General features: G+C 34.0%; 1 protein-coding gene across 1 annotated transcript; it reads right to left on the reverse strand.

The window, feature by feature from the left end:
* Positions 1-253: 253 nt before the first annotated feature.
* Positions 254-1,514, reverse strand: LOC125187844. The gene is made up of 3 exons (XM_048084492.1): positions 1,086-1,514; positions 559-622; positions 254-461 (listed from the first exon to the last, which is right to left on the reverse strand). The coding sequence occupies exons 1-3, from the start codon at positions 1,386-1,388 to the stop codon at positions 289-291; spliced, it is 540 nt and encodes a 179-aa protein (XP_047940449.1). The 5' UTR covers positions 1,389-1,514; the 3' UTR covers positions 254-288.
* Positions 1,515-13,259: the final 11,745 nt, after the last annotated feature.

The following is a 13,259-nucleotide window of genomic DNA, read 5'->3' on the forward strand; positions in this document are numbered from 1 at the left end:
TAGATCTGATTATTATGTGATTTATTTGCTCGATTAATAATTGTTAAATTATGATAATCAACGCAATTGCATCGCTTCCGCTGCCAGTTCCTTAAACTTTTACTATCCTTCTCCTACTCTTTTTATTTTACTGATTTTGTCTTCATTCTTGTGTCTATCATATTTTATATTTTGTTGGAACTAAGGGAGTATAATAATTAGTCATGTCAACCGAATGATATTCTAAGAAAAATGTATAGAAAATAAATGACGATGGAGAATAACGACTGGGATTGTATTGCTATAATTTTATCCGGTGAAGAGTTTAGTGAAGAAGTTTCCAGTAGAAGAAGGTTTGTTCAAGCAAGCAACATGCACATATCTCCCTAACTTGTCCACCTGCCTTGCCTCTCCTCTCGTGTCTTTCTTGCAAACTTTGCAAGTCTTGTCCACCCATCCCTCTTCCACGTACTCTCCATCCACTGCAATTTCCCAATTTTCATCAATTCTCTCTATCTTATGAATAAAAATTCAGTGTAAATGAGGACTAACGCAATGATTGAGTGGTTAATTAATTACCTTCCACATATGATTTGAAGAAATCCTTGTATGTTCCCCCAATCTTCCTCCTCAGTGCTCCATACTGCAACACCAATTCACAAAATCAGTTTTATAATACTCCATCCGTCTACTAATGAACGTTATGTTAGCATTTTCATCCCTCCACCGATAAAATCCTCATTTACTTTTTTACCATTTTTAGTATTGGACCTCACGTTCGACTAATTTTATTCCACTCATATTTCATTATAAAACTAATAGTATAAAAATAGAACTCATCTTTCACTAACATTTTCAACCCACATACTATTTTAAAATTTGTGTCAACTCGAATATGTCCTTTTACTAGTGGATGGAGGGAATAGAAGTATTAGTTCAATGAAAAAATTGTATTAAAATTGAGATGCACGGGGCAATTTAAGGATGAGTTAATAATAATACTCTCTCCGTTCCTTAATATGTGTCTTACTTTGAACTGACACGGGTTTTAAGAAATGTAATAGAAAGTGGATTGAAAAAGTTAATGGAAGGAATAGTAATAATACCTGTTCCCTGGACATCTGATCTCCAGATTTGGTGGCTTGTCTGGCTTGTTCGAGCAGCTCGGCATCACGAGCTGATCTAACCTGCGAGAAGTCTAGGGCTTCTGTCACACTCTCAAATAGATTTTGCTTCCTCTTAGGTATGGCTTCTCCTTCTTTTTCTTCTTCACCATTCACTTTCTTGGCAAACACCACTACTCCAACTTTCAATGAGCTTCTTCTGCAGTGAAGATATGGCTGTACATGTGTTGGTGAAAATATTAGACCATTCTGCGACGGTGAGAGAGGAACTGCCCTCAACCCCATTATTATTAATATAATCCTCAACCTATTTCTTCAATGTCTTTTTGAAGCTCACTCTCTCAATATATAGTTATATTAATATTAATGTGTGTTTGTGGAGAGGACAAAGAGAAGAGGGGAAATGTGAGGTTACGAGCGAACACATATTGTGTGTGTTTTTGTAAGATTGCAAGATTACCACTTGGGATATCTATTGGTTATTAGGAGAAGACGTGGTCCTTTGGCAGGCAACAAGAATTCTATGGACTATAAATTAAATAAATAAATGTCCTCAAATTTACGCACATAATATATTATGGCCATGTTTATGGCTTATTAACTAGAGCTCAATCACCAATTACCCATAGCTCGTTTGGTTGCCCCGAACCGAATTTGCATATTTATTACTACTACTATCTTTGTCTCATAAAATAGTTTTTTTTTTTCAATTTTTATTTGTTCTATAAAAATAGTTCATTCTATTTTAGCAAGTTCCCTCTTACAAGGTGGACCTCATTCTCTAAATACTTCAATAACTTTTCTTTCTACATCTCCCCTACGTTATCAATATTGGATTAAAACCCGTTCCATCCCCAAAGTCTTTATTTTCATGGGACGGAGAGATCGGTGGGCCTCTAAAAGGTCTTTCTCTATTGATGAACAGTTCATTAAGTCCTCACACTTTCACTGTATATCTCTATCTAGGAATTTTTTATACTCGGTATGTATACATTATTATTACATTTTTGGTAGGGATGTCAAACAGGTTTACCCCGTTCTGGTTCGAGCCAATCCATTCGGGTTCTGGATATTTGGGTGTGAGCTAATTAGATTATAAATTTTCAACTCTGACCCCTAATCCACCGGGTTTAGGGCTAACCCGTCGGGTTATTTGGACCAAAAAACTTTCAAAAACAAACTCATGTAATTAATTTTTTTTTTCACTAAATTAATTTTAAATGTTAGATGTTTTTCTATTCTTAGTTTTAGAATCACATAATACCTTCATGACTTTCTCAATAATAGTTGAAGATGAGTTTTTCATCTTGATCTACTATAATATAAACAAAGATAAATTAAAAGTAGAGCAATCAAATTTAACTAAAGTTTGTATTCGTGTCATTATTTAAGCGTTGTTATTACGATAAACATATTGGAATTTTGGTGGGTTAATTCTCAATTTTGCCTTGATTGGCTTTGGTGGTGGTAAGCCAGCGACGACGGATGATGGGATGACGGAAGAATGAGTCGAGGTGGAACTTAGACGTTGGTAGTGTGGAATCATGTAGAAAGGTGTGAAAGAAGATGGGAGAAGACTAGTGAAATATGGGGCATGAAATCAAAATATAAAAAACAACTCTAAAATGTACTCATTATTAACTAAAAGTTACATCGCGTAGGACCAACCCGTAACCCGGTCGGGATAACCCGCCAACCCTAATAGGCTAACCTGTCTAGCCCGTTTTTGTATTCGACTTATAAAATTATAGCCTAGTGCTAATTTTATCGAACTATTCGGATCAACCCACAGTTTTCGGGTTAGATTTACGTCCCTAATTTTTGGTTTGTAATATGATATTTTTTATATGATATCTAATTCCTTTCCAATCATAGTGTAACTATTGTAATGGAATAATAATGTTTAATAGGCGCTTGATTGGACCAAAATATATCAGTTTTCTTTAACAATAATATTAGTTCAAAAATATTAGTACTGCTTTGTGAAAATACATGAATATGATACATTTATTTTAAAATTTCTTGATTTAAATGTGTCATTAGGATCTCATTAGATTCTAATAAAATTTACATTAATTTGATACTCCTCCGTTCCATAGAAATAGACTAATTGAGATGATACGAGTTTTAATAGTACATAATTGGTAAAATAATAGAAAGTAGTTGAAATAATGTATTGGTTTATAGGATTCACAAATGATAAAGTAAAACAGGAGAAAAAAGTTTTCAAATGAATATGAACTATTTCTCTGAAACAGACGAAAGAGGAAAATTTAGTCTATTTTTATAGGGCGGAGGGAGTATATTTTATGTTAAAAAATAATTTAAATTGTAGATAGTAATATGAAATTTAAAATTTTGAAATTTTTTTTGAGAGAAAGTGATTATTGATTGTTAGCTTTATTTAACGCACTTATTTTTTCAGTTTTATCCCAAACTGATTTTCTTATAACTATTCACTGATACAAAATTAGATCTACAATGCATTTCTTATCCAATGATCTTTGTTGGTTCTTTGTTCTTTGATAAATGATTAATTATAGGACCTCGTATGATGGATCATTAATCTAAGAAACTAAGATGCACCCATTGGTTAGACCGTACAACTTATTGAATCGTTAAGTTTCACCAATTTGCTTACCAGTACAACTTAAAAAAATAATGGTTATTTTATAGGGGTGTGTTAAATTACTGATCTATAGATTGCTAGCTACAACTAAATGATAAGCATTAGATTATTAAATTAAGTCACAAGATCATTCAATCATTGGTATCAATATATTGTATAAAAATTATCAATTTAAGGTATTAATGTCATTTATCAAAAAAAAAAGTTAGTTATAACTAAAAAAAATCCCAATACTTTAAATGATTATAAAAAGTCGATTTTTTTTTTGAATTTTCGTGTTTTTAAAGAGTCAAATTAATGTAAACGTAGCTATCATAATATGTCAATTTGAAATTGTGTTAACATATTCAATAAATCGTATTAATATGTTTAATACACTATATTGACATTTCGATCCAAAATCCACTACTAGAAAATTGGCTTAACATTACACTTCATCTATAATGGCACTTGAAACAAGTGTCAGCCCCAACGCATATAGTAATAGATCATGTGTAAGTAAACATCAATCATTGCTACACTCAAAAAATAAGATGAAGAATCACATCTAATGGCACTAGAAATTGCCACAACATGTTCGATTAGACTACACCAATATACTGGGACGAAAATTTTAAAGAATACCCCCCATAAATTTAAATTATTACAATTTCATCCTGCATTTTATATAATTTACAATCTAGTCTACAAATTTCTATAATTTATATTTATATATATATATATATATATAGAGTCCCATTATCCACAAATCCACTCTTAAAGACCGAACCACCGAACCCTACCAAATTAGGGCTTTTAGATCTAGTTTTTTATGGATAAGATACAGAAATTTATAAATTATTTTCGCCTTCATCACGAGCCTATTTTAATTCATCTGAAGGTAAATAAGTCATACTAACATGTTACGAAGATTTAACTTCGTTCCAGAATATATTACTTCATTCTAGTAGGTTTTTACTTCATTCCAGTACGTAAATGTGGTTTCGCCGTCGCGTGCCGTTCTTTCTCTCTACAATATCTATCACCAACGCCATGGCGCTAATATGGTTTAATAAACACATGGAATAATGTAATAAATTATTGGAATGAAGTATGTGTAGAAGCATTTGAAGTCCTACTGGAATGAAGTAAAAATCTTATCCAATGAAGTAATAACGTTTCTGAATGAAGTAATAAACTCACTTGAATAAATTGCATTTTTAAATGTTAATCAAGCAAAAACCCACGTCAATGAATTTGAATGAAGCATATGTTGAATCATTTCAAAACCTACTGGAAGCAAGTAAAAACATGTTGTAGTTTCAAGGTATTACGTACCTCATTCGCGCGATGTCAACAGCCTGTAGTTTATGTCAACAGGGGGTATTTTTGTCATTTCAGTTCTAAAATGTTTAAACTATATTCTAAATACTCTGTAAAACTCTCGAACGGTTTCTCAAAGTTCTCTCCCAAGTTTCTGTCGCGATTCATCGCGATTCTAAATACAATTTTGCATCTTCTCTCCTCTTCGTCGCGATTCATCTCCTAATCTTAGATTTCGGTCAGTTTTCTACATCAATTAATTTCGAAAAATGAGGATCGAAGAAATAGTTGAAGCTGAAGCGGCGATTGCATCCAGAAAAAGGCATTCCAAATCGGCGGTCGTTGAAGCGACTTCTTCAGGTTAAGAAATTGATTCAAATTTTAAGTATATTGCTTCGATTTTAGTGTATTACAACACATCTGGATTCGTTTTCTTATGAAATCAATTTCTGCTGATTTTTTTTGTTGATTAGCGATGGTAGAATCGGAAGAGATGGAAAGGAACAATGCTTCTGGAAAAAACGGAAGAGGACAAGCATCACCTTCCAGTTAAGGATTTGTTTAAATTTTTAAGATTATTGACATTTTAAATTTATCTCTATTGACATAGCTATAATAATATACTATTGACATAGTGTACGATTGTTTGAATGATTGTTGACATAATTATATTGACATAGTGTATGCTTGTTTGACAAAGTGTATGCTTGTTTGAATGGCTGTTAAGATGGTTGTAGAAAACATATGTATGGTTGTAGTAGTATGTCAATAGCTATTGACATAGTGTATGCTTGTTTGAATAGGTGTTGACATAATTATATTGACATAGTGTATGCTTGTTTGACATAGTGTATGCTTATTTGAATGACTGTTAGGATGGCTGTAGAAAACATATGTATGGTTGTAGTAGTATATCAATAGCTATTGACATATTGTGTGTTTGTTTGAATAGTTGTTGACATAGTCATATTTATGTGAACAGGGTATGCTTGCCATAAACTTTATAAGATAATCAACAGGGTATGTCAGCATTATAAACTTTAACTATTAACATAATAGTAATAAGATAATTGTTCTTGCTATATATGGGATATACCTGTTCATGACAGAGTATACTTAATGTCTGAACTTCTGTTAATTGTGCTTGGTATATCTATTGACGTAATTTTAGTAATATACATGCACTTGCTGTCAACAAAGTATACTTGTTATTGTCATGATATTGTGTATAATTGATATAGATTTATTATGTTTGATTTTAAACCAATAACAGAAAAATATCAAAGCGAAAAATGAGTACTTCACTATCTCAGAAAGAGTTAATGATTATTGAAAAAAAACAAAAGAAAAGTGTGAAGGATGAAAAACTGATTGAGATTGCTGAAAATTTATCTCAAAGGCTTCTAGTGAAAAGGAAGCCGTTGTTTTTTGTTGATACAATAAGCAAACTGAATTAGGAACAGATTAATGTTGTGAAGGAGTTGGGTTTTGAGAGTGTCCTACATTTCAACATTGATTACATTCCTAGTAGGTTAGCATTCTCATTATTAAAAAGTTTTGATGAAAAAAAGTGCAAGATAAAGCTTTATAATGAGAAAAAAAATTCATATCACTGAAGAGGATGTGGAGCTTGTATACAGATTTCCAAGAGGTGACATTACTTACTCCAGAGATAAGTGGAAAAAGTAATGCACCTTTCATGAGGGAGATAGCAGAACAATGTAATACGAAACTAGGAAACGTGAACCATAAAGCTGTTGAACAACTTATGTTAGCAGATCTTCAAGGAGGAACACAGTTCAAGAGAATGTTCTTGGTCCTATTAGAATCAGCATTGATTGAGCAATCAACATGTGGAATGATAAATTCTAAGATTGGAGAGATAATTGATGATCTGGATAACGTGAGAAATATCAACTGTTAATCATATACAATGTTTGTGCTCAAGTTTGCAATGGGAAATTGGTCGAAGACAGAGAAGAACGCCTTTGCAGGACCACTTCCCTTCCTTATGGTATGTTTTACATTTTGCATTACAGATTATTAACCGTTAACATGATTACATTGAGTTGTATGTGTAGTTGATATAGCTTGTACTATAGTTGACATAAGTTGTATTAGTTATTTAAGTGGCTTGTGTATTGAGTTGACACTACACACTAGTAATTGACATGCATTTTTTAACATATGCAGCTCTGCTACTTAGACAGAGTTACACAAGACAAGCGTTCTGTTCCTCGGACATTTCCATTAATGAAAGGATGGAAAAGTGAGCATCTTCAGGCTAGAGAAGATAGAGAGACCAGTGCAGAAGTTTTTGGTTTAGGACGTATAAAGAAGAGATACATTCATAATGAGGAGCAGCAGCAAGGGAATGAAGAACAAAGTCTTGATGTAGATGACAGTGGAGTTGGGTCTTCTTCTCAGAACCTACTCCCATCAGATATGGTGACAAATGTATTGCTACACGATGATTGCATCAATTTACAATAACCAGAGGTTGCCGATGTTACAACTGGCTCATGATTGGATAGAAGCAAACATGGACAAATTGCTTGAGCTAAACAACAAGTACAAGGAGTTGTTTAGTCGTAGAAATAAGAAGTGAACAAAAAGTGATTTTAATGTTTGATGTTAACTTATTTTTTGGATGGGTTTTAAAACTATTATTGTGGATTCTGACTTTTGAACTTATCAGTTATATCAAATGTTAATCAGTTCAACAAATTATATTGAAATGTCAACAACCTATAACCAAATGTCAACAGCTTGTATAAAGTGTCAACAACTCGGAAAACAAATATTATAATTAAAAAGAAAATCATACAATAGATGTCAATAGAGAGCAAAATCAAATATCACCAACTAATAAGAAAATGTCAATAACTTGTAGTATATGTTAACAACTAAAAAACAACTCTGATTGTTGTTGACATGGCTTGTACGTGTAGTTGACATGACTTATAATTGTTGTTCACATGTTTTCTATGAGTAGTTGACATGGCTTGTAGTATTGTAACATAGTTGACATGACTTGTATGTGTAGTTGACACGATATGTACCGTAGTTGACATGACTTGTATGTGTCGTTGACACGATGTGCACCATAGTTGACATAATTATATTAGTTGTTGACACGTCTAGTATATATAGTTGACATGATTTTTAATTGTAATTAACCTTAAAAACATGAATTGTATTTGTAATTACCCCTCCAGGCAGGATTGGGGCAGTCTGGACGACCGCATCGGCGAGGAGCACGGAAGGAAGCCTGACTCCAACTTGTATTACACCACAACAACTGAGTTCTGAACACCACCGCATTACACAACATAAATTTTCAACGAATTAGGAAATCAATCAGCGTAGCAAAACTCAATGCGGTGTCATAATCTACTTGCGGTTGACATTTCGAAAATGTTGTGGATTATGTCAACTATACACATATAATGTCAACTATAAGTTGTTAACATTTGATGCAAGCTATTGACGATAATACCCCTAGTTGACATAAACTACACGCTGTTGACATCGCGCGAAAATTGTGAATGAGTGGCTGCATCAAATGTCAACAACTTATAGTTGACATTATATGTGTATAGTTGACATGATTATGTCAACTAGGGGGTATTATCGTCATTTCATTTCTAAAATGGCGGAATATCAAATGTCAACAACTCGTATTAAAATGTCAACAACTAAAAAATAACACTTATAATTCACATATCAATAGCCAGAATATCAAATGTCATCAACTAAAAAATAACACATTTAATTCACATATCAATAGCCAGAATATCAAATGTCAACAACTTATCGCAAAATGTCAACAGCTTTCACCGACGACGACTTCCATTCATGCAATCAACGATTTCTCGGTCAACAACTTATAGCAAAATGTCAACAACTTATATATCAAATGTTAACAGCTTGTCAACAACTTCTATATGGTGTCAACAACTCAAAAACAATTCTTGCAGTTAAAAACTAACAACTATTTTATCTTAATTTTTTTATTTGACACAAGTTCCGGCATCATGATCATACAACACATGTCAATAGCCTGCATATTAAATGTCAACAACTTACAGCAAAATGTCAACAACTTATCAACAATAAATCTAGAACTTTCCAACAATCTCACATTTCCGAATCAAAAGCAAAATCGTTCAATTTCACAGCCACGAAGCTTGAATCAGAGACATATGAAGCAACAACTACTCTTGGCGCTCAAATTCGTCACTCTAAGCGGCGCGTACATGTTCACGCGCTCCTGAACTCCGGTGCACAAGCTTCCACCTCAAGTGAAGAAAATTTTTGACCTTTCATCATGTAAGCACTCGGTTCCATATGCAAAGTAGTCTGAGGCCTTATAATATGATATCCTTCTTAATGAGCTGGTCAAGCATCTTCACACCTCTATCATATTGACCAGCCTAGCAACAATTTTCAATCAGAACACCGTAATGCCCTGCTTCTGCTGGAATACTCAGCTTAATCATCGCCTTCAACACATCAATACATCAAGCAAAATTTCATTTTTCATTTATTTAAGGGAGGAAATTTGGAATTAATACCTGCCACAATAATGTTCTACAAATTCAGACAGAAAAGCTATTTGCTAGAAGAAGCTACAAAGCATCAGCTCCTTTACCCCTAAACCTATCCAAGAAAAACAATTTCAATTCAATCCATACTAAAACATCAGTTCTTGAACACACACACTCACACAATCACACTAAAATTTTCAATTCAATCCATACTTGACATTATATGTGTAGTTGACATCAAATGTCAACAACTTATAGCAAAATGTCAACAGCATGTCAATAGCTATATAAAATGTCAATAGATCTACATTTACTCCATCCTAATAATCAACATTCTTGAGATTGCAAATAGATTACAAAATAATCAACATTTTTTTTTCAAATAATGCAATTTTCTTCAAATAAAAACAAATGATTCACAGAAACAAATCTGAATTCAATTCTAACACATGATTACACTAAAATTTCCCCACAATTTTGGATTAATGCAACAAAATCATAGCACAATGAAAAGTCAACAAATCGATCGAATCAGAAACACCACCTGCAAAATTCTCCCCTATATCTTCCGGAACAGCTTGCTTACTTGAGTTTAATCCAATTGACGCCGACGCTTGCCCCATCCTTCACGAAACTCTCACTGAACTTCTTTGACAGCTTCGGAGCTCAGAACAATGACCAACCTCAGAACAATATAATATCAGAATTCTAACAGGCTTTTCATCAAACAAGTAATGAGCAACAAATTACAAATTGCATTCTATCATCACAGCAACTGAGTTCTGAACACCACCGCATTACACAACATAAATTTTCAACGAATTAGGAAATCAATCAGCGTAGCAAAACTCAATCTAGAAAAAGAGCAAACTATCATAATTCATCAAATACGAATGCGTAATTCAATGATTCCTCAAAAAAACAACCAAAATCGCCACCAAAAATTGCATTTAATACTCGGATTATAAAACAAAAAGATTAGTTTTTCGTTACCTCTCGCAAAATTTGTACAATAACTGCAGATGGATTGAGCTGAAATGCCTTAGATTCATGAAAATATTACTGATATAAATAGGAAAAAAAAAAGAGAAAAAGCAGTGGAAAAAGCATATGGTTTCCACAATGAGTGGAAATTGATCGCAGTTGACGCTTGCTGCTGCGCCGGAATTGCCAGAACGATTTTGCAATTGGTTTCCCCTCTTCCTCTTCGTTGGCGGAGAGGAACTGACGAGCCGCTTCTTCTTCAATTTTTGTTGTTTTTGTTAAAATTACTATTCTGCCCTTTCATATTAAATTAATCTAAAAATATTTATTGTGTGGCAAAATCTGGACCACTCATTTAATAAAAATGAGTGGCTGATATTGCATCTCATTTCTCCAATTGAATCTCAGCTCCATGATTTTGTCATCTAACGGTTAGATTAATGCCACGTGTCATTTAATAATGCACATTTTCATTCTAATAATGTACACCGACTAATAATGTAGCATTATAATCTAATAATGTAGATTTTCATTCTAATAATGTACACCGACTAATAATGCAGCATTAAGCTCCTATTGCCCCCTTAGTGTTAATTTCCTTCTTAATATCAACCATTAGATTAGTATGATGGACGGACTAGATAAAGCCTCACAAAATCATCCTGTGTTGCATTATTAGATTGATTCCGTGCATTATATGGGTAAAATTGTAAAACAACCATGAATTAAAACGGAAGGAGCGAGGTTTCAGCGGGATTTTCATAAACCTTCCATCTACTCACTCTCTCTCTCATTCCAACCGCCTCTCTCCTCAAACCCACGATTCAACATCGTCTCCCCCAATTCCCACCCATTTCCAAACCCTAGCTGCCACTACCAGCCACCGAAAACAAACCCAAAAGTCGATTTTCGCCGTTAACTCAAGCCTCTCGAAAACGCACTCCCTTGGCGCCCGACTTCCAGTTCAAGTAGACATCAAGGTTGGGTTTTAATCAATTTTTATTAATAGCCGATTATCACCGACGACACCAATGTTAAGCGTCGATTATCACCAACGACACACCACCTAATCGTAGATTCAATGTTTTCTCTCAAGTAGTTTCAGGTTTTCACACTTGTTTTGGTCGATTTTTTTGTAAATCGTAAAATTGTGTTAATTTGTGTTAGGGTTTTGTCCATTATTGAAGTTTGTAGTTAATAACTGGTTTACAATTGTGTATTGGGCAATTTTGGAGAGAAGATTGTATCCCGATTTGATTTTTGGTTTGTGTCACAGATCTAGGATGACGAAACGAGGAAGGCCCTTCAGAAGCCAACCAACCCAGACTGCAGGTGAGCAATGTGGACAGCCTGTAATTGAGTGTATCTTGTATTTATTTGTGCATTGTTTGATGCAATGTGTACATTATTGTATGAATTGTTGTGCATTATATTTTTGTTTGAAGCTACATAAATCAATTTGATAAAATGCCTGTAAATGAGTGAATGTTGTTATCATCGGTGCATTGTTTTGTCCTATTTGTTCAGTATTATAGGGAGCCGTTAACAAAATTTGTTATTGGTTCAATATTCATTTGTGCATTACTGGACATACATTATGGATTTTGGTTGAATGAATGTTATATTATGTCGTGCATTATTTGATGGAATGTATATATTATTGTAGGAAGTTCTGTGCATTAAGTTTTAGATTGAAGCTACATCCATATGTTTAATTCAAATGTTAAATGTACATTATGATTTTCATTTGTGCATTATTTTATGCTATATGTACATTATTGTAGGGACTGATATACATTATGAATTTAGTTTTAATTCAGATGCATTATTTGATCATCTTTGTACATTATACAGTTAGTGTTGTGCATAAATGCGATATATTAATTCACAAAGGCGATACATTAATTCATTGGTGCATTATTTGATTACCTTTGTACATTATACAGTTAGTGTTGTGAATTAAAGTGATACATTACTGGTTTTTGGACTGCAGCGAAGCAGCCAAGGTTGGATATTGACGAAGCAGTGGATGGTCTTCTTGCACTTGCAATTGCCCAAAAGTTCAGGGAGAGATTGGCTGAACAGCAAAGGGCCGAGGCTAGTTCGTCTCATGAAGACGCAGAGAAGAGAAAGCTGAGGGGGAAGAAAGTCGATCACCTCTACTGTCGACAGACCCCCACAGAGTTCATTACCTGTATAAAAAGTCTAACTCCACGCCAGAAGGAAGCCGTGAATGAACTGGATTGATCGTATGGATAATCATTGGAAATGCTATTTATATTACTTTTAGCATTATGTTTTTTTTGGCTAACTCATTTTGGTAGGGAAAAAATGACTTGTTTCCATGTCTGTTTTGATCCATACATAGTATGCGGAACTACTTGCTAACAGAAGCATATTTTGGTACTAGTGTCTAGAGGTGCCCACGGTTCAGGAACCAACGGTTACGGTTCGGAACCGATGGTTACGATTCGGAACCGTCGGTTCTGGTTTTGGAAATTGTTGAACCGAAACCGAACCGCGAGGGTGTTTCGCGGTTACGGTTTCGGTTCCAACACCACCGGTTTCGGTTTCGGTTTTGAATCGACGGTTTTTGGGCGTTTTTTTTTACGGTTTTTCACGGTTCCAAACCGCCGATTTTTTGCGGTTCTGGCTTGATTTCACGGTTGTCCGGCGATTTTTCACGGTTCT

The sequence above is a fragment of the Salvia hispanica genome, chromosome 5 (assembly GCF_023119035.1).
Source record: "Salvia hispanica cultivar TCC Black 2014 chromosome 5, UniMelb_Shisp_WGS_1.0, whole genome shotgun sequence".
NCBI lineage: Eukaryota > Viridiplantae > Streptophyta > Magnoliopsida > Lamiales > Lamiaceae > Salvia > Salvia hispanica.

What these genes read in the sequence shown, in the direction of transcription:
- LOC125187844 (XM_048084492.1), bottom strand. Translation starts at nt 1,388, where the DNA reads ATGGGGTTGAGGGCAGTTCCTCTCTCACCGTCGCAGAATGGTCTAATA. An exon ending in ATCAGATGTCCAGGGAACAG is followed by an intron (nt 623 to 1,085) that starts GTATTATTACTA and finishes TTGGTGTTGCAG; the next exon opens with TATGGAGCACTGAGGAGGAA. An exon ending in CTTCAAATCATATGTGGAAG is followed by an intron (nt 462 to 558) that starts GTAATTAATTAA and finishes GGGAAATTGCAG; the next exon opens with TGGATGGAGAGTACGTGGAA.